General features: G+C 39.5%; 1 protein-coding gene across 42 annotated transcripts in view; it reads right to left on the reverse strand.

The window, feature by feature from the left end:
- Nucleotides 1-22,500, reverse strand: part of LOC128695675 (protein tramtrack, beta isoform) — a 520,376-nt gene that overhangs the window by 325,987 nt on the left and 171,889 nt on the right. The window contains exons 5-6 of one of the 42 annotated variants that reach the window (XR_011393077.1): nt 4,343-4,992; nt 3,956-4,084 (exon numbers count right to left, since the gene is read on the reverse strand). The exons of 27 other annotated variants lie outside the window; for them this stretch is intronic. Coding sequence is in view for 13 of the 15 variants with exons in the window: in XM_070093336.1 (XP_069949437.1) it covers nt 541-948 (408 nt within the window). In the remaining 2 variants the exon portion in view is untranslated. 14 more of the 42 variants (XM_070093369.1, XR_011393078.1, XM_070093336.1 and 11 more) reach the window with 14 other exon arrangements.

Here is a 22,500-nt window from a genome sequence, read left to right on the forward strand (position 1 = left end):
TATTGAAGGAGCCATAAAATACATTACATATACTTGATCTTTATTTAAGAGACAGCTTACAAAAAGTTTCCCAACTCACTGTACAGCACTGTTAAGGAATAAAATTCATCTCAGTAGGATCATAATTTTTTTATATACAGTATTATAATCTTCTGTAAATGCAAGGGATATCTCTCATCCATGATCAACTTATCCACAAGTAGTTTAAATGAGTAGAATGTCTTCAAAGTATTAATTTTATAATAATGTTACCATGTATGTAATACTGCACAGTACTTTTCTCAGTACTATTTCATTAGTTTTCTGTGACTTCACTTCTGAATACTGAAACACTGGTTTTATTTTTAGAGCTGTTATGGAACTTTGGGTACACAAATACTCAATTACCAACAAACAAAATAAAAAAAATTGGGAATAAAGAATTAGAAGATATCCTCTGACAGTAATGCCATACTTCATTTCTTAATGCACTTACAGAAACACTTTCAATGACCATGTATATTTCCTTTCATTATAATCACAGTATATGCCCTCGAAAAATTATTTTTGTAAAATATGCTTTTGGCAAACACGCACTCTAACATGTTTAAGCAGAGAACTTCTCTGGGTAAATGTTTTACCACATGAACGACAAGCATATGGACGAGCACCTATGTGGATTCGCACATGCTCTTGCAATGTATAGCGGCGCTTGAAGCTTAAAGGACAGTATGGACACGGAAAAGGCCTCTCCTCTGTGCCTACATGCTCAGCACTGACTTGTGTATCTCCCCAACTTGGTCCATAGCCACTCTTAACAGCACTCTCCCTGTCTACTGCCCACCCACCACCCTCTAAGTTACATGTTATTGCTCTCATTCTATGTGAAAAGCTGCCACCAGGAACTCGTCCCATATTATCTTGAAAAGGTGATAAGCCCAAAATGTCCTTTGGTTGCACCAAGACGCCCTGCAACAAGAGGAGACCTACTTTAGAAGGCAAAAGCATAGAAAACAAGCTTAAACTTCACCACTGCAACAAGAGCCACTGTATTTGTATTAAGGTAGATTAAAAGCCCAAACCTTAAAAACTTTCTTTTATGGTTGCTTAATTTGGCAAAATGTATGGCAAGAACAGAATTTTTATTTTAAAAATATTTACCAATTAATATAAAAAATAGGGCAAATACATACTGTCCTTTTTTGATTATTAACAGATGATGATCCATACAGCAGAAATAAACAAAAATTTATGGTCCACTGCTAAAAAAAAAAAAAAAAAAAAAAAAAAAAAAGGATATCTGTACTTCCACAGTCTGTGAAGAATGTTGTAAAAAGAAAGCACTTCATTTTAAGGGGCAGCATAACTTGAAGGAGAATGTTGGGAATCCAGAATTAATTCTGGGTGTATTTTGGCAATATGACGCTTTAATGGGGTCATTTGTGTGAAACGAGCACGACACTGAGGGCAGGCATAGGGCTTTTCCCCTGTGTGGAGCCTCTGATGTTGTGTTAGGTGTTGCCTGGTCTTGAACCGACTGTCACAGAATGGGCACGAGAATGGTCGCATGTACACCTCAGAGGAATGGGTGGTTGGCTGAGGGGTGAGAACTGAGGTATGCTGGCGGGGGTTGTGCAAGAGGGCAGCTTGACCCCCCAAGCCGATATCCTGGGCCTCTACAGAGCGATGCCCCGCCAACCCTGGCCACCCCACATGCCCCTGGAAGGGAGAAACATGCTGGCTTAGTCCAGAGTTCTTTCAGATCTTGGGTACAAAGCCATTTTATGCACCTTTTTTTTGGCACTAATTTTCTTTTCAAGAACTGCTCATTATGCTACCAACACGTTCAAATAGCAGTGCTTTTAATGTTCAGATAAAATATATTCACTTGTTTCAATCCAAATACTGCAATAGAAGATCTGATTAGGATTTTCAAGTTGTTGATAACTTTACCTGTACTTATGCTCAGTCCACCTTAAGTTTATTGTGATAGGTGTCAACCTATATAAATGAACTTCTCAATCTTCCTTGAGAATTAATAAAATACAGTAACAAAAAGGTAAACATAAATGATATTAAATACTTTAAAATAATGCTCTTAAAAAGTTGCAGTATGTTTGTCTTTCAGATAAACCATGGTAATGAAAATGGTTAAGGATATAAATAATAACAACACAACTTTTATTATCACAATCTACAGTACAAGTGATACTTGAGCAGTATAAGGATATACAGTTTAACATCTACTGAGATACGCATGTCTTACAAAAGATTACATGCTAATCAAGAAATTAATTTTGAATATTGCTGATAATTTTGCCATATGAATTTCACATGTGAAATTACCATATACCCCTTACAGCAGGTTCCTTGGTTTATAATCCAGGGAAGTGAAGATATTAAGACCCAAACACCTCTAAATTGCAAACAGCTGACAAAATAAATTTAATATTAAATAAAAGAGTGAAACAAAATCAAGCAGTGCTTTAAATCAGGAATAAAATAAGAATGAAAGACTGCTGGGAATACAAAACAACATTATGCATCAAATTTTATATATAAAATATTTGCAACTGAACTTGCAAATTATTAATTTTATAAATTTCTATTATCAATAAAAATGCAAGTACTTTACTACTGAAAAATATTATAATCCTGCAAATTATAATTAAATTGATGTAAATATACATATAATGAAATTTGTGACTTTACATTTTATCCTATTAATAATGACTTTGCTGATCTCCACTTCTATTCTGATGAGAGGAAGAAGGTGCAGGGGGTTGATGGGCAGGTGGATATGGCCTGGGGAAGGTAGGATCTGTGGCATGCTTGCGCCGCACATGACTCATTAGCTGGTGCTTCTGTACAAAGGCACGGCCACATAAGCGACACGCATAGGGGCGCTCGCCTGTGTGGATCCTTTCATGTTCGATGCGATGATCTTTACGTTTAAAACGACGCCCACAATAGATGCACTGGTGTGGCCTGAGCGTCTCCTCGTCCAACGAGACCATGTGGTAGTTGAGGGCAGCCATCAGCCCCTGGAACAGAGCAGAGGAGAGCTGCTTAGCAAGATCATCACCAGGCGGCTCTGCCCCCTCCCACCCAAACACTCTCCTGCCCAATACAAGCATGGTGCTCCATCAGTTTGCTCATTAGCCCTCATATTTAGGCCATGTGATATTTCTTACAGTGCAGTACTGAAAACTTCTATCTGCCACCATAAATGCTACATCTGGTAGTGTGAGGCCAGATGCGCACGCCAGCCTTCACGTGATTCTAACACAAGTCCACAGATGGCACACGTATTGCTTTCATCATGATGTATTTTTTCATGTATTTTAAGCGAGTCCTTCCTTTTGAAGCGCTTGCCACAAACAAGGCAAGCATGGGCACGCACTTCTGAATGTTTGGTGAGGTGATTGCGCAGGTGAGTCTTTTGTGCAAAGCGATGCCCACACACTTCACACACAAATGGCTTGTCACCGGTGTGCACTTTCTCATGTATCAAGAGGTGATCCTTCCGCTTGAAGGCCTTCTGGCAGTAGGTACACACAAAGGGTCGGCTGCTGTCACCACCAGCTGGATCCCTGAGCCAATCCAAGTGGCAGGCTTGCCACGTACCCTGCAACAAATGAGAGGAGACCTGCCTTAGCCAGCATCTCAACAGTGGCTACAGCAGCAACATGGGTCGCAGAACCCACCCTTCCCAATATTCCTTCACAGAACCCAAGCTCATACTTTGGTTTCTATTGTGAACTTCAAAAAAACCATGGCAGTCAAATTTATTTGTAGATCACCCATGTCATCAGAGCCTATAGGTGCTTTATAAAATGTAGTGGTCTGGTGTCTGCTAGTTGGATGGGTTACTGCGATGAGGTGCATGCTCCTGGCTACGTTCAATGTGGTACATCAAGTTGGCCTTTGTGATGAACCCACGACCACAAAGAAGGCATATAAAAGGCTTCTCCCCAGTATGAAGTCTTTCATGACGAACTGCATTAGCTCGCCGCTGAAACGCCTTCTCACAGAACGAGCATTTGAAGGTTTTTGGCTCTTCAGTGTCTCTTAAAGGCGGGGCGAACAAATACATGCCATAGTCCTGCAACAAATGAAAGATTGGTCTCACCAAGCCGCTCTCAATTCCCATTACCTCCTAAGCCTCCTCCAATCTTTTAGTTAATTTTCTATATCCATTGAGCCAACTCATAAAACTGTCATCTTACTGCTTGACACCTGTGTTCTCATTAAAACTTAAGTTGCCCAAAAGGAGCATATATTCACAAAGTGAAAAATGCATAAATTCATATGGATAATAATCAAATAAAACTTTAAAGCATTTTAAAACTGCATTACGTACTTGAATACAATAAGAAGGTTTGCACAGCAACAACCCATATTCAGTTTATAAACACTATAATGTTACCAGTCTATGCCCAGCTTGCTTTCCAGATCACTCTTCTAGTTCACGACTCATTTTGTCTGTTCTCAATGATTTCACAAATCTAAAAAGGGGTAAATTACTGGCTCATATTTCATGATATTACCCTTTATCTTCTATTGTAGCATACTTCTTCATAAAGATAGCCAACTAGAATCTAGAATTTAAACTTTATTTGGAGAACACTTTCCATTTCATTCACGAGTCACTGAGGCACCAGTTCGCTCGGTGTCGGATGCAGAAGCATGCACATTACTACGCTTCAGGTGGTATTGTAGATGGTAGCGAGTGTTGAAGCGCCGTGGGCACAGATGACACTGGAAGGGCAATAATCCAGAATGTAGGCGTAGGTGTCTTCGATAATTGTCTCTTCGCTGGATGACCTGGCCGCATACCTGGCAGCCGAAGCCTACCTGCTGGGGGGCACTAATGGCGGGGCAGGGACCACTACTGCCGGATGCAGGGTGATCCTGGTAAGGAAAAGGTGGAACCAGACAAAATGCCTTGTCCACCAAAACCTTGACCACCTCTTCCTCACCATAAGCATCGCCCCCACCACCACAACCCCCCTGCAATAAAACAAAAGCTTGGCATCACTCATTATTCTTGCAGCCAGCCAGTTTTGATTTCTTTTCATTCTTTAATTTTAGCTATTCCGTTTATTTGTTAAATATTTCATTTACATGCTATAATTCCTAAGATTGGTTTGATGTTCCAGACTACGTGTCATGTGGTAATCATAATGGGATTTGTTGATAAATTTCTTGTTGCAGATTTCACAGGAGTATGGCAAATTACCAGTGTGTTGGCGTTCATGTTGGCTGGCGTGGCCACGACGAAGGAATAGCTTACCACAAAACATACAAGGATACTTGCGTTTCGGCTCCTTTGTCACCCCACCAATGTCGGAAGCCCCTGTTACACTCACTATCCGCCACTGCAAAGAGACCACAAGCAAAATGCTGTGCCTCAATTTTATGTCACTACTATGCAAATAACTATTTTATCAATGAAGGAGCTAGTTTCAAAACTATACAAACCATAATAGATAACAATAAGTTAACTTTGCCAAACACTTCAGCATTTGCAGTAAATTAGATGATTTATATTGCCTTTTCTATACTATATAGTAAAACTTATTTTACATAACACCAGTTAACAGACAAAAAATAAATAGCAACCATCACAAACATATACATATGCAAGTATATCTAAAATAAGACAAGGAAACAGGAACAGAAGAAGAAAAGCGGTAAGATAAAGAAACAATGAAAAAAGTAAATAAAGTAAAAGAGAAGCAAATAAAAAAGATAAGCATAATGGAAAAAAAAGAATGTAAAATAAAGAGTAAGTGTGAGTAAGAATGAGTTTAGGTTAAGAGAAGACAAGGACAAGGACAAGGACTAGAGAGAGAGAGAGAGAGAGAGAGAGAGAGAGAGAGAGAGAGAGAGAGAGAGAGAGAGAGAGAGAGAGAGAGAGAGAGAGAGAGAGAGAGGAGAGAGAGAGAGGAAAGAGAAAGAAAAAGAGAAAGCAAGAGAAAGAGAAAGAAAGAGAGAAAGAGAAAGAGAGAAAGAGAAAGAGGGAAAGAAAGAGAGAGAAAGAGAAAGAGAGAAAGAGAAAGTGTAAAAAAAAAAAAGAGAAAGAAAGAGAAAGAAAAAGAAAGAGAAAGAAAAAGAGAGAAAGAGAAAGAGAGAGAAAGAAAGAGAAAGAGAAAGAGAAAAAGAGAGAAAGAGAAAGAGAAAAAGAGAGAAAGAGAAAGAGAAAGAAAGAGAGAGAGAGAGAGAGAGAGAGAGAGAGAAAGAGAGAGAGAGAGAGAGAGAGAGAGAGAGAGAGAGAGAGAGAGAGAGAGAGAGAGAGAGAGAGAGAGAGAGAGAGAGAGAGAAAGAAAGAGAGAAAGAGAGAAAGAGAGAGAGAGAGAGAGAAAGAGAGAGAGAAAGAGAGAAAGAGAGAAAGAAAGAAAGAAAGAGAAAGAGAGAAAGAGAGAAAGAGAGAAAGAGAGAGAGAGAGAGAGAGAGAGAGAGAGAGAGAGAGAGAGAGAGAGAGAGAGAGAGAGAGAGAGAGAGAGAGAGAGAGATGGATGAAGGGTGAATAAATAAAACATAAGAAAGAAGGAACACTGCAGCAGGCCTGTTGGCCCATACTAGGCAAGTCCTTTACAATCCAACCCACTAACAAAACATTTGCCCAACCCAATTTTTCAATGCCACCCAAGAAATAAGCAAATAAGGGGGTAGGGGGACAGGATGCAAAGAAGTGAAAGGAAGGAGTGCATGCATATGGTGTGTGTGCTTCCCTTGCTCTGTTTACACAGGTCGAATCACAACTCCTGGCTCACCTCTCAACTCTTCATACCATTGTACAGTGGAACCTCGGCTTACAAATTTAATTCGTTCCGTGACCTCGTTCGTATTCCGATTTGTTTGTATACTGAGTCAATTTTCCTCATTTAAATTAATTGAAATGGCATTAATCCGTTCCAGTAGAATTCCTGCTCTTAGGAGACACAACAAAATACTTCAATATGATGCTAAAATCAACTCTACGGCTTATTTATATTTCACAATTCATCTAATTTCACCATCACTCAAGGAATGCACAACAGGTGCATCATTGTCAGTGCTAAGCATTTCTTCTATGTCAGCTTCCTGTAACTCCAATAGCACACAGTCAAGATGAGTAAATAGAATTGTCAACGCTTATTGCTTGGGTACGTTTATTCTGTTAGTGGGTTGGATCTGTGAAGGACCTGCCTAGCATGGGCCAACAGGCCTACTGCAGTGCTCCTCCTTTCTCATGTTATGTACCCACAACACCAATCATAACCATCCCCTCCCACTCATATTTGTTAAATTAGACACGTGCAACTCTTGGGTATCCTTATCGAGGAAACGCTTCGCCACACAGTGGCTTAATCAGTCCATACAAAAGAGAATCTTGAAGAACAGGAGGAGAATGAGGTAATCAGTCCCTCAACCTTGAGTCGATGTGGTCAGTCAATCAAGATTGATGGACTGACCACAACTTGACAGTCAACTTGAAGAAAAGCCTCCATGTTACATTGTTTTAACGCTCAGCAACGTTGCCACTAATGTTTCAAAAATGTTTGACAGAAAACTGGCTAAAATATCTACAAGCTCTTCAACTACTATTATGAACCTGATACAAAAACCCAAGCATGATTCTGGCACAAGTGCATGAATTTACGCTATACCATGTGGGGGGTGTGACAAAGTGTATGTAGGGGAAACAGCCAGATCTCTGGACATTAGGATCGCAGAACACAAAAATGCTTGCAGAAATGATGACCGCAAAAATGCATGTGTTCAACATAGGGATGATGTTGGACACCTCATGAAATTCAATGAAGCTAAATTAGTGATTAAAGACGACGACTTAAGACGGAGAAAATGCATTGAAGCTGCACTAATCACTGTCAGTAACACTATAAAGCAAAAATCCGGTAGTTACAGTATTTCAAAATTAATAATCAAGAGGATATTACCCATCCTGGGAACTGCTGTTACATGATGTCAGCAGGTCCCTCTCTAACCTCACCTCCTTAGTTCCACTACTACTACCACCTCTACCCACGTGTCACTTCATCTGACTCCTGCCACTATATATATGCGTTTTCTTAGTTTTCCCTGTATTAGGACTGAAGAAGTCACTCGTGGCAAAACATTTCCTTTAATAAATGTCCTGAACTGTACATACGTGTCTTTTTCCACATCTTGTCGGTATCACCATACCATTTCCTCATTGAAAATTGAGTTGGACAAATATTCTGTTAGTGGGATGGATTGTGAAGGACCTGTCTAGTATGGGCCAACAGGCCTGCTGCATTGTATTATTATTAGTATGCATGTATTATAATAATAATAGTATTACTATTATTATTATTAATTTAGGGAAGTGGAGCACAGACCCAATTCCCTTGATCAAGAGCCCCTCACCAAGAAACCTCCCTTGAGGGGGAAGTTCACATCCTGAAATTTTGTTCCTATCCAGAAGCAAAAAATCAATCGTGTGACTGTTCGTATCCTGAAAAATTCAATGGTGGGGCATTCGTAAGCCGAGGTTCCACTGTACCAGGATGCCCTCTCTTGAGCAACTTTACCAGCAGCTGAAAGAAGAGCTTAGGGTTGCTAAAATGGAGATACGGCGGTTAACGGAGGAGAACAGGAGGATTTGTAGTAATCCTCCTGTTGCGAGTCCCCAGGTTAAGAGGGGAACTTGGTCAGTGGCCGGGCAACATAAGAAAGGAGGATCACTGCAGTAGGCCTGTTGGCCCATACTTGGCAGGTCCTTTACAATCCATCCCACTAACAAAACATTTGCCCAACCCAATTTTCAATGCTCCCCAAGAAATAAGGTCTGATAATTCTATCCACTCATTTGCAAGTCCCACTCAAATCAAACCCCTCCCACTCATATATTTATCCAGCCTAAATTTGAAGCTACCTAAAGTCCTAGCCTCAATAACCCAACTAGGTAGACTGTTCCACTCATCAACTACCCTATTTCCAAACCAATACATTTCTATGTCCTTTCTAAATCTAAACTTGTCTAATTTAAATCCATTACTGCAGGTTCTCTCTTGGAGAGATATCCTCAAGACCTTATTAATATCCCCTTTATTAATACCTATCTTCCACTTACACACTTCGATCATGTCTCCCCTCATTCTTCGTCTAACAAGTGAATGTAATTTAAGAGCCTTCAATCTTTCTTCATAAGGAAGATTTCTAATGCTATGTATTAATTTAGTCATTCTACGCTGAATGTTTTCTAATGAATTTATGTCCATTCTGTAATATGGAGACCAGAACTGAGCTGCATAATCTAGGTGAGGCCTTACTAATAATGTACAAAGCTGCAGTATAACCTCTGGACTTCTGTTGCTTACACTTCTTGATATAAATCCCAATAATCTATTTGCCTTATTACGTACGCTTAGGCACTGCTGTCTTGGTTTAAGGTTGCTGCTCACCATAACCCCCAAGTCCTTTTTTGCAATCTGTATGGCTATAAGTGCTAGGGTTATGGACACTCCCAAGCCTCAGAACCTTGCATTTATCTACATTGAACTGCATCTGCCACTTTTCTGACCAAGAATAGAGGTTGTCTAAATCCTCCTGAAGTTCCCTAACATCTACGTTTGAATCAATTATCCTACCTATCTTTGTGTCATTGGCGAATTTGCTCATATCACTAGCAATACCCTCATCAAGGTCATTGATATATATTATAAACAACAACGGGCCCAAGACTGATCCCTGTGGAACCCCACTTGTTACAGATCCCCACTCGGATTTAACCCCATTTATGGACACTCTCTGTTTCCTGTCTGTGAGCCATGACTCGATCCACGAGAGCACTTTTCCCCCAATGCCATGAGCTGCCACTTTCTTTAACAGTCTTTGGTGCGGAACTCTATCAAAAGCCTTACTAAAATCTAAGTAAATAATATCAAATTCTTTATCGTGATCAACAGCCTCAAAAGCTTTACTGAAGAAAGCTAATAAATTAGTTAGACAAGAACGGCCTCTCGTGAATCCATGCTGAGTATCATCAATCAAACTATGCTTATCGAGATGGCTTCTTATAATCTCAGCTATAATAGACTAGTAATTTGCCTACAATTGAGGTTAGGCTTATTGGGCGCTAATTTGATGGTAACGACTTGTCCCCTGCTGAGGATCAAGAAGACTGTTGGAGAAGCAGAAATGAGAAACCAGAAGACTACTGTGGAAACTTCCATCCCATTTTTGGTGCTACCTGACGAATGTGGGTGTTCTACTGGGAATGCCACAACGAGCACCAAGGAAGCATTGGCAGACGTGAGTGAGACATCCCTAGAAACCCCAATGAAGACCTTCAAGAACATCTTGACGAATTCCACAAGTGAAGGTGTAGTGCTACCTAACGAATGAGAGCCGTCTACTGGGAACATCACAATGGACATAGCCAAGGAAGGTAAAAACATTGTTGTTGGGGATAGCCAGATTAGGTACATGGATAGGGCATTCTGCTTGAAGGATAGGAGTAGGAGGCAGAGTGTGTGTTTTCCTGGGACTGGGATGAAGGATATTGTTAGCCATCTGGATGACATTATGAGAGGTAATGGGAGCAATCCTATTATCTGTCTCAGTGCTGGAGGCAACGATGTTGGCAGACGTAGGAGTGAGGTCCTGATTAGCAGGTATAGGTTAGCAATAGAGATAATTAGGAGGAAGGGTGGGAACATGTCCTTAATTACTGAAGAAGGAACCTCCTTCACTCCCTCTTCCTCCTCCTCTGAAGCAAGTTCCTCATGGTACTTATTTCACAGTCACAATAAACAAGCACTAAACATAATGAATTTATTGCAAAATGTTTGGATGAGCATGCAGGGTAATGTTCACTCAAAGCTAGACTGGCTCACGGCGCCTGCCGTGCAGGCACGGACAGGTCTGGTATGTCGGCCAAAACTCGGGACAAAATTTAGCCGAAAAAAGCGGTCGAAACTTGAAAGCGGCTGATACTCAGGGCGGCCAAAACTCGAAGTTCCACTTTATCACTTGGGAACAAAAGAGTCCCAGATCGCCATGGAGTGAGGAGTTTCTTACCGCGAGGCATGGTGAACAAGGCATACTCAAATGGCGTTCCCACAATGCAATGCGAGTATCTCATTTTTTTTCTACTGCGCAAAGTCACCACACAGACCTTTTCTCTCACATGTAGGCCTTTGAAGGATTTTGAAGGGTTTGGGGCTCACCCTGATAACCCTCTGCCTGTTGTGGAATCTATTGTGGCATAGGGGAATTCCATGGGGGTTGGATGTGAGTTGCCAGGATGTGGAAGAGTTGGAGGAGGACCACAGTGAAGAGCTAACCACTGAAGAGCTGCAAGACCATCTGCAACAGCAACAGACCACAGCTGAGGAAATTACTTCAGAAGAGGGGGAAGAGAGAGGAAAGAAGGTGCCTTCTTCAGTGATTAAGGACAGCTGTGCAAAGTGGAGTGAGGTGCAAATGTTTGTGGAGGAACATCACCCTAACAAAGCTATTGCAGGGGGTGTCTGCAACATGTTCAATGACAATACCTTGTCCCATTTTAGGCAAATCTTAAAGAGACGCCAGAAACAGAGCTTTCTGGAAAAATTTTTGGAACGACAGGGGTCCAGTGACTCAAGCTGATCCTAATGTCATTAACCCTTTGACTGTTTATGCCGTATATATACGTCTTATGCGCCACTGTTTCTGACGTATTTATACACATAAATTCAAGCGGCTTCAAATCAAGCAGGAAAGGCCTGGTAGGCCTACATGAGAGAGAATGGGTCTGAGTGGTGGGTGTGCACCCTGTGAAAAAATCTGGGACTCAGTGGTGCATTGTGGGAACGCCATCTTGGTAGTCCATTTTCACTATGCCTCGCAGTAGGAAGTACCTTACTCCTCGGCGGACTGGAGGTCTTTTGTTCCCAAGTGATAGCTCTAACAGCGATGGAAGTGTCAGTGACAGTGAATTCCATGGTTTTCAAGTGAATGCGACCAAAAAAAGTGCCCAGGATGACATAATTAGTGATGAAAACCCAGATGACTCACGACCTTCCACCTCTGGTGCTGGGCCGGCTTGTTCACATTCACCTGTACCAGGACGAAAGAGGAAACTATCTGGCCGTGTACAAGACCCAGATGTTAGCAGTGAACGTGATAGTGATTTCAAGGTTATTGAAAGCAGTTCTAGTTGTGACAGTGAGGGTGAATATTCCCCAGTGAAGCGGCAGTATGTATGACGTAGCATGCGGTCTGGTAGTGTTTCATATGCTGTTCCAAGGGGAAGGAGTAACTCTTGGAGCACATCCCGTGGCCCTACACCACGACCTGATAGTGAAGATGACGATATTGTTACGATGGGTATGAATGATGTGAGTGAGGCAGCAGGTAGTGGTGGTGATAATGATGGTGGCACGACCCATGCGGCACCAGCAGCAGGCCACGCTACTACCCACACTGCTGACTCTGCCCAACAACAACCAGCCTCACCCAACCCCACACTCCCACAACCTGCACAACCACAACCACGTTACAATATCCAGAACCCACCAGCAGACCGCATCTAGGATTGGCAGGAAGGTGACGAGTTTGTTCCCAGTCCCCATGACTTTGATGAAACACGAAGTGGAATAAAGCCATCATGTCCACCTGGGAACAATGCTAGTGAACTGGAATGCTTTCAGTTATTCTTCGATGAACCTCTGATGGACATCATTGTCAGGGAAACCAACACATACTATGAGTACACCATGGCAAATACAATTCTCTCACCAACATCACAGCTGCACCAGTGGAAGGACACAACTGTGGCAGAGACGTACCTGTTTTTTGCCACAATAATGCTTATGCCACATGTATATAAGCACACTGTCACCACATACTGGGCAACAGAACGCCTGATTTCAACTCCAAGTTCTAGTGACATTATAGGTGTCAATCGTTTCTTGATACTGTTGCGTATGTTACACTTTTCAGACAAAACCAGGTCTGACAGAAGTGACAGGTTATATAAGATCAGAAATGTGTTTATGTACATGAAACAAAAGTGCTGCATGTATTTTTATCCCTTCAGGAAGCTTGTTATTGACAAGTCTTTGATTTTATTCAAAGGAAGACTCTCATTCAAGCAATATATACCAAGCAAGAGGAAACGCTTTGGTATAAAGTTATTTGTACTGCGTGATTGCAGAAGTGGTCTAGTTTCGGATATCATTGTGTACACTGGCAGTAATACTTTGAGAGATACCATGAAGTTATTGGGTATCTCTGGTGATGTGGTTAGAACAATGATGGAACCATATCTTGGTAAGGGGCATATGTTATTTACTAATAACTGGTACACAAGCCCCTTGCTCAAGTGATTTCTTGCGAGTGAACTTGACAGACGTGTGTGGCACAGTGCATGGCAATCAGTTATACGGTTCCATCAGTAATCCAGCACTAATTTTGGCTAGCATAATTTCAAATTTCATCATCACAGTGACTCATCAATATACTGGCTCATATTTCATCATTATACTGACTCACAAATTGTGCGGATGGTTGTAAATCCACAGCAAGCCAGTGGAGGAGAAAGCAGTAATGAAAATGAGGAAGATGTAGCAGAAAGTCTCTCAACTGATGGGTTATGTGCATTCTAACCTAACCACTCTGTAATCCGACAAACTCACTAATCCGGCACACTACAAGTCCCAATGATGCTGGATTAGTGATGGCCGAACTGTATTGTCTAGGAATATATACAAAGTATTTATAGGTCCCAGCAATGTTTTAGACATGCTGCAGTATATATGAAACTTCTTGAAGCACAGTGTTTATGAAGGGTGTCACTTATCTGCCGACACGGTAAGCAGTGGAGTGACATTTCAATATAGTGCATAATAATAATAATGATAATGATAGCGCATAATAATTTCCCTTGAAAATGATGTAAGACTGTGTCACTGTCTTGTCTTATCACTCCACTGCTGACAGTGGTGACATTTGGTGAGCATCGTCTTATCTTATCACTCCACTAATGACAGGGGTGACATTTGATGATCTTATCACTCCACTAATGACAGTGGTGACATCTGATGAGCATACACTGCCTTGCTTTATTTGTTTTCACTGTTACACATAAACATGTCTCTATGTTTGTCTAGCTCTCTGTCTGTCTGTGTGTCTGCCTGTGTGTGTCTTTCTTTCTGTCTGCTTGTCTCTCTCGTCTCAAGAGAGTTGCTCATGAACCAACTTGTATTACACACAATCACTATCTACGAGCACAGTATAGCACTGTCTGCTTTTTTTGCACTATCCTAGGTAATTTACACTATGTATAATTGTATTTACACATGTGTTCCTGAGAGATAGAGAAAGACAGAGATAGAGACAGCCAATCAGCCTGCTGAATACATATTACACATTCCAGAATTGTTTCTTTTTACTTAGAGCATAGGTTATAGGACATTCTGGCAGGATGACTACCAGTGGTACTAAAACTGAAAGGGTATTGTACAAATGTTGCACATGGATTATTATCAAAGTTTTTTTATATTTCCGCAACCACTTGCAGCCACATCCACCTCAAAGCCACTAAACATTGGGGTCAACATCACTTTCCTCATAAAAGGAGTGTTAATACAACATGACATCAGTGAATCCTTGGTGTTTGCCGTGCTGTTTGCTCTAGCTGGCACTCAATTTAATCCTTTCAGGGTCCGTGCCATAGTTCTACAGCTTTGAGTTGAGGGTCCAAACCATAGACCTACGCCATTAGCTCAGCTCACTCTGATAAGCTGTGAGCGGTGAATCTGGGCCTAGATATGAGAGAATACATCTACGTGGTATGTGTGCACCACATGAAAAATCCTGCAGCACATAGTGCATAATGAGAGAAAAATACCGAGACCGTAATTTTCGATTAAAACAGCAACTTTGCAGTGTTTTTCATATGTTTTTTTTTTATAGTTGTATTAGTGATTTCTTGGTCTCATTTGATAGAATGGAAGATATATTACAGAAATAGAGATGATTTTGATTGGCTTTAATACTGGAAATGGTTTGAAACTGAGCTCAAAATAGCGGAAAAGTTAAATTTTTGCCGACATTCAAGAGTAAACAAATGACCTCACACGTCTAATACACACCAGCTGGTGGGTCTAATATACATTCACAAATGTGGTGATATTATTTACACAGTTATTACAATATTGCAAAACAGTAAATCTTCTATTTTTTGGTTTGACTAAAACTTCATTATGTGAATAAAAAATCAAAATGGAATTCATTTGTAAATCCTGAAAACTTAACTAATGAACAGAGGAAATGTTAGTTTAGTGCCAGGAATGCTTGCATTGTTTATTCTGGATCATGTTTTGAAATTGGATTATTTTGAACTTTGCGTTAAATTGGTCAAATTACCAATTTCGGATCACTTTATTTTGTAGTTGAAACAGTTGACTTGGCAATTTCATGTGCTCAATCGACAGAAGTAATACTAGTGAAATAGCTAAGAATTTGGTTGACTGGAATAATAATGGGAGTCAAAGTCGGCAAAATCTCTGATGCATAAATATCGCTGACACGTCAAAATTCACGAGCATAATTATGTCAATTTTCCATCAAATTTCACTTTTTACGTTCTCTTCAGAAAAAGATTCTCTAACATTTCATAAGAAAAAAATAACAAAATTATTTTTTGAAAATTCTTGGACCCTGGTGCACACTTTGAAATTTGGCCTCCGGACCCTAAAAGGGTTAACTGGTGCTCCCACAAGGTACTAAGTGTTCCCAGATTTTTTTAGTACTGCACACACCGAGTGCTAAGACACATTCTATGCTGACCAGGCATCTCAGGCCAATCATGCCAAATTTGGAGGGAGGAAAAATAAAACTTAAATAAACGTTTATGGAGCTAGCGGTAAGAACGAACGTACATAAACATTATTTTGCAAGCGAAGACCACCATCTTCAGTTTGAGTTTTGTGCATCTGGAAGTGGCATACATGCCTGAAGTTGAGTGGCGGCCATCTACAGCATCCTTAACCCTTTGAGGGTTTCGGCCGTACTAGTACGGATTACAACCCAGGGTTTTTGATGCACTAGCACGCCTAAATTCTAGCGCCCTCAAATCTAGTGGGAGAAAACTGGTAGGCCTACATATGAAAGAATGGGTCTATGTGGTCAGTGTGCACAGTATAAAAAAAATCCTGCAGCACAGTGCATAATGAGAAAAAAAAAACTTTGACCGTGTTTTTGGAATAAAACAGCGACTTTGCACTGTATTTTCGTATGATATTTATTGTTGTATTCTAGTTTTCTTGGTCTCATTTTATAGAATGGAAGACGTATTACAGAAATTGAGATGATTTTGACTGGTTTTACAATGAAAAGTACCTTGAAATTGTGCTTAAAGTAGCAGAAATGTTCGATTTTTACCCAAGTTAAAAAGTACACAAATCATGCCAAGCATCCAATACACGTCAGCTGGTGAGTCTAATATTCTTTCGTAAGTGCGCCAATATTATTTATACCATTTTTTACACTAATGCAGTAGTCTGCATAACAGTAAATCTTTGAATTTTTATTCTCACAAAAAAATAGAAGTGGAAAGCAAAAGAATGTAAGAGGGGCCTTGAGACGTGACTAATGAACAGAGGAAATGCCATTTTAGCGCCAGGAATGTCTTTCTTGTTTATTCTGGACCCTATTCGGAAATTGGCATCTTTTGAAATTTGTGTGAAATTGGCAAAATTGCTAAATTGTGACCACTGTACTGGATAGTTGAAATTGATAAATGGGTGGTTTCTTGCACTCATTCGATAGAAAAGATGGAGTTCTAGCGAAATATTCATGCTTTTTGTCGACCAGTACAGTGGAATTGGCCAAAAATGAGGCTCAAAGTGGGCAAAATCGCCGATGTGTAAACATCGCTGAGACCGCTAACTTCGCAAGAGCATAATTCCGTAAGTTTTTCATCAAATTTCAAATTTTTGGTGTCATTATGATCAGGAAAAGATTCTCTACTTTTTTATAAGAGATTTTTTTTTTTTTTTAAATTTGGCCAACCCTGAGAACGAGTCTCGGAGAGGGCCTGTCGACCCTCAAAGGGTTAATACAAGTGCAACAATGGCACGAGTTGTTTTTCGTGACTTCGATTTGTTCAGTCCACTGTGTAATTTTGGTGTGTATATTATATTGTGAATATGACTGGGAACTATCTTTCCAACAGGAGAGGGCTTGTATGTTCTTCATGATGGAGGAGAATATGTCTACAAATGGAATACAGTGGACCCTTGGATTAAGGGAGGGGCGAGCCATTTTTCCAGTTTCAGGAAATTAACCCCTTCAGGGTCCAAGGCTCAAATCTGAAGTGGTGCCCCAGTGTCCAAGAATTAAATAAAAAAAAAAAAATTATTTTTTCTTATGAAATGGTAGAGAATTTTTTTGTGAAGGTAATAAAACAAAAAGTACGAAATTTGATGGAAAATTGACGAAATTATGCTCTTGCGAATTTTGATGTGTCAGCGATATTTACGAATCGGCGATTTTGCCGACTTTGACTCCCATTTTAGGCCAATTACATTATTCCAGTCAACCAAATTCTTAGCTATTTCACTAGTATTACTTCTATTCTATCGATTGAGCACAAGAAATCTCCAAGTAAACTGTTTCAACTACAAAATAAAGTGATCGGAAATTGTTAATTTGGCCAATTTAACACAAAGTTCAAAATATTCCAATTTCAAAATAGGGTCCAGAATAAACAATGTAGGTATTCCTGGAATTAAACTAACATTTCCTCTGTTCATTATTTACGTTTTGAGGCTTTACAAATAAATTCCATTTTGATTTTTTATTCACATAATGAATTTTTATTCACACCAAAAAATAAACGATTTACTGTTATGCAATATTGTAATAACTGTATAAATATCATCACCATATTTTTGAATGCATATTAGACCCACCAGCTGGTGTGTAGTAGACGTGTGAGGTCGTTTGTTTACTCTTGAATATCGGCAAAAATTTAACATTTCTGCTACTTTGAGCTCAGTTTCAAGCCATTTCCAGTGCTAAAACTAATCAAAATCATCTCTATTTCTGTAATATTTCTTCCATTCTATCAAATGAGACCAAGAAATAGCAAATACAACTATAAAAAACATACGAAAAATCACTGCAAAGTCGCTGTTTTAATCGAAAAATCATGATTTCAGTTTTTTTCTCTCATTATACACAACGTGCTGCAGGATCTGTTTTATGTGGTGCACACATACCACATAGATGTATTCTCTCATATCTAGGCCCAAATGTACCACTCACAGTTTATCAGAGTGAGCTGAGCTCATGACGTAGATCTACGGTTTGGACCCTGAACGTAAAGCCGTAGATCTACGGGACGGACCCTCAAAGGGTTATTAAAATTGAAAAATTATGGAAAAAAAATTTCTTACTGAAAAATAGTACAAAATTCTGACAACATTTTGATGTAATCTGCTTGTTTCTATCGTATTTCTAAGTATGTTTTTCATTAAATGTATTTTTTTGTTGTTGCTGCTGTCAGCAAAAATACATCTTGGCAATTAATATTTTTTTTTTTCATCCAAAAATTCCAATTTTCATGACTGTCTCATTGTATATACAGTGGAACCTTGACTTACAAGTGTCCCAACTTAAGAGTTTTTTGAGATACGAGCCGTCCCTGGGTCATTTTTTTTGCGCTGAGCTACGAGCCGGCTCCCCCCTCCCTCTTCCCCCTCGACCCAAAACCTGGACACCTCGCTTGTTTATCTACGATTTCATGCTTTAATTCCATGGAAATCATTCTCTTTTTCTTCTCAGCAATAATAATAATATAATAATAATATTATTAGTCAGGTCACTCAGTAAGTCAGGTCACTTAGTCAAGTCATTCAGTAAGTCAGTCAAGTCAATCAGTAAGTCAGCCAAGTTAATCAATAAGTCAGTCAAGTCACTCAGTAAGTCAGTCAAGTCATTCAGTAAGTCAGTCAAGTCATTCAAATCATTCAGTAAGTCAGTCAAGTCATTCAGTAAGTCATTCAGTAAGTCAGTCAAGTCACTCAGTAAGTCAGCCAGTCAGTTCAGTCACACAAACTCATGTTAACCCCTTTTTCTGTGTACAAAGTAACACTTCAGTTAGGCCTACAGGTTATCTCTTGTCTATTATCTTTGCTAATTCTAAGACTTAGTGCTCATACCTCTTCATGCCACTTTCAGCAACACTGGTATGGCTACTGGGTGTCATGATTGCTTGGCAGATACAAGATTTAGTAATTAAATTATCATAACACAATTGACAAACACAGCTGCCTTGTAGGAGAGAAAGACTGGACACATATGACTTAGGAATGCTGGGATGGTGGGGTGGTGTCGGGGGCGGGGTGGTAGGGGAGGGCTCCCCGGCTGTTCTACAACAAGGTGGCCGCTTGAGCAAGATAATTTTTTTTTCCTTCCCACAAACTGAACCATGTTAAATTAATTATACAACGTGTTACATAAAATTGTGCTGCAATTCTTCAATGGCGGTCTACTGTATCATTATAATAAGGATAGAGCTTCAGTTCCCTAAATTAATAATAATAATAATAATCATAATAATAATAATACTACTACTAAATTATTATTATAATAGTGCTTCAGTTCCCTAAATTAATAATAATTATAATAATGATAGAGCTTCAGTTCCCTAAATTAATAATAATAAAGCATAATACGTATGTAATAATAATTCAGATTGCTTCTGCTAGTTGGCACAGCTGATCAGCAGTAAACATGTTTACATCCCTGTGGGGGCAGTTCTCTCGTGCTTGTTTGCATTTTTTTTAACCCTTTGGCTGTCGCGGCCATATATATACGTTTACGAGGTACCGTGTTTGACGTATATATACTCATAAATTCTAGTGGCTTCAAATCAGGCAGGAGAAAGCTGGTAGGCCCACATGTGAGAGAATGGGTGTGTGTGGTCAGTGTGCACCATATAAAAAAAATCCTGGAGCACGCAGTGCATAATGAGAAAAAAAAAACTCCGACCGTTTTTTTTTAATTAAAATGCCGACTTTGTGGTCTATTTTCGTATAGTATTTGTGGTTGTATTCTCGTTTTCTTGGTCTCATTTGATAGAATGGAAACTATATTATAAATATAGAGCTGATTTTGATTAATTTTACTATAAAAAGAACCTGGAAATGGAGCACAAAGTACGGGAAATGTTTGATTTTTGCCGATGTTCATAAGTAAACAAATGATGTCATTGTCCAATAAATGTCCAAATAGCCATTCTAATATGCAGTCATGAATGGGTTGATGTAATTTTTGCAATTATTACAGTATTGCAGTAGCCTGCATAACAGTAAATCTTCTATTTTTTGTTTGAATAAAATTTCAAAATAAAAAGCAAGAGTAATATCACAGGGGCCTGGAGACATGACTGATGAACAAAGAAAATGTTATTTTAGAGCCAGGAATGTCTGCATTGTTCATTCTGGTCCTTATTTGAAAGTCATATTTTTTAATTTTCGTGAAATTGGCCAAATTGCAAATTTCTGACCATGTTATTGGGTAGTTGAAATCGGTAAATGGGCAGTTTCTTGTACTCAATCGATGGAAAAAATTGAGTTCTGAAGAAATAGCTATGAGTTTGGTTGACTGGAATAATGGAATTAGCCAAAAATAGGGCTCAAAGTGGGCGAAATCGCCGATTTGTAAATATCGCCGAGGTCGCTAACTTCGCGAGAGCGTAATTATGTCACTTTTCCATCAAATTTCGTTTTTGGTGTCATTACAATCGGGAAAAGATTCTCTATCATTTCATAAGAATTTTTTTTTTTTTTAAATTTTGCGACACCAGGATACACCTCAGGATTGGGGGTTGCGACAGTCAAAGGGTTAACAGTCATTTGGCCAAATTTCTTTTTTCTAACCATGGGTCCTAGTAATCTACTACAGTAAGCCTCAAAAATATTCTGTTTTCTCTTACATTAAGAACATGGGAAGATACTATGATCAAATTGTGACAGAAATGGCTGACGCCTCTTCCGCTGCTGCCCCTGCCACCATATTATGGCCTATTTCATTCATTCTAGAGTATAAATCATGTTTCTGTGCTAATTATATTGTTTATGTCATACTAAATAAATTGTGATAGATAAGTAAGCTGTACAATTGATAATAGCGTCATATACAAGTATTTTTTCTCGCCTCTCCGGAGTGCAGGAATGAATTAATGGCTTTTCAATTCATTTAAATTAGGAAAATTAATTTGATATACGAGTAAATTGAGTTACGAGCTAGCTCCTGGAACGGATTAAACTCGTAAGTCAAGGTTCCATTGTACTCTACATGGCATCTTCTGTGCTAGCTAGTGTGGGGAGCAGCCAGTGTCTGCCTTAGTAGCAGTCAGGCTGTCAACAAGAAAGGAGGGATGCAACACGTTCAGATTTGGCGTGCGGTAACCGTAGAGTTTCACACCAAACAAAATCAATAATATATCAGAAAACCCTCTCCTTCGATAAATATTAATAAATCAGTAATCCCTCTCCTTCGATAAATATTAATAGGATTGTCATGATTTTTGCAGACGTTACCGAGGAATGATGGTTCTACGAGCACCCACAGTGGATCTGTGATACTGTTTACAGCTTTGTTTTTAATGATTTTTTTTGGTACACACAAAAAAAAATAAAAACAATATTACTAACTTCAACATTTTTTTTATGGAATCTACTAACATTATTGCTAAACTGCCGCTCCCTTAAGTCGTCATCGGAACAAGTAATATTTGGAATAACTAACGTTTCTTCATCAAAATATTGGCTCGATGAATGTCACTGAACTTGGTATAAGTCATTCGTCTGGAATGTGTCCACGCGGCCTGACCAGCCCCGACACTCCACGTACAGCCAGTGTGCCATTGTTTACCAGCCAGTGAGGACAGTCCCATGCAATCACATGTAACTGCTAAATAAGCCACCATGGACACAAAGAAAGCTTCTAGTGCCAGCCAGCCCTTTGGTAAAGGGCTGAGGGTTAAAGAGGAGGATGTGCCTTTTTCAGTGATTCTGCAACATGTATGATACTAAAGCAGCAGGAGTCGATAAAGGCTACAGCGCCAGCCAGCAATAAAGTGTAGCAAGAAAGTTAAGCGATTAATCGATAGAAAAGGGACAGCACGAAACGGACTCCTCCATTGTTGTTGGTGGTATATAGGGCTACTAACAGCACTACCTATGTAAGGCTTATCTTTCAGTGGCTCTTATACACCCAACAACACACCACCACTTGTGACATTTTTAATACCATATTTTATTAATTCTAAAATATATATCATGTTTGTGTTTTCAATTTTGCTTATTATGTCATATTAGATGAATTGTGCTAGATAAATAAGCTGTAGAGCTGATATTAGTGTCATATTGAAGGACTATCTGTCCTGCTTCCCAACACAATTCCTAACATACACCAGAAACAGACCTCTCTCGAACACTTTTTTTTTGAGCGACGGGTCCAGTGACTCTCAAGCTGGTCCTAGTGGCATTA

This window comes from Cherax quadricarinatus, chromosome 42 (assembly GCF_038502225.1).
Source record: "Cherax quadricarinatus isolate ZL_2023a chromosome 42, ASM3850222v1, whole genome shotgun sequence".
In the NCBI taxonomy this organism is placed as follows: domain Eukaryota; kingdom Metazoa; phylum Arthropoda; class Malacostraca; order Decapoda; family Parastacidae; genus Cherax; species Cherax quadricarinatus.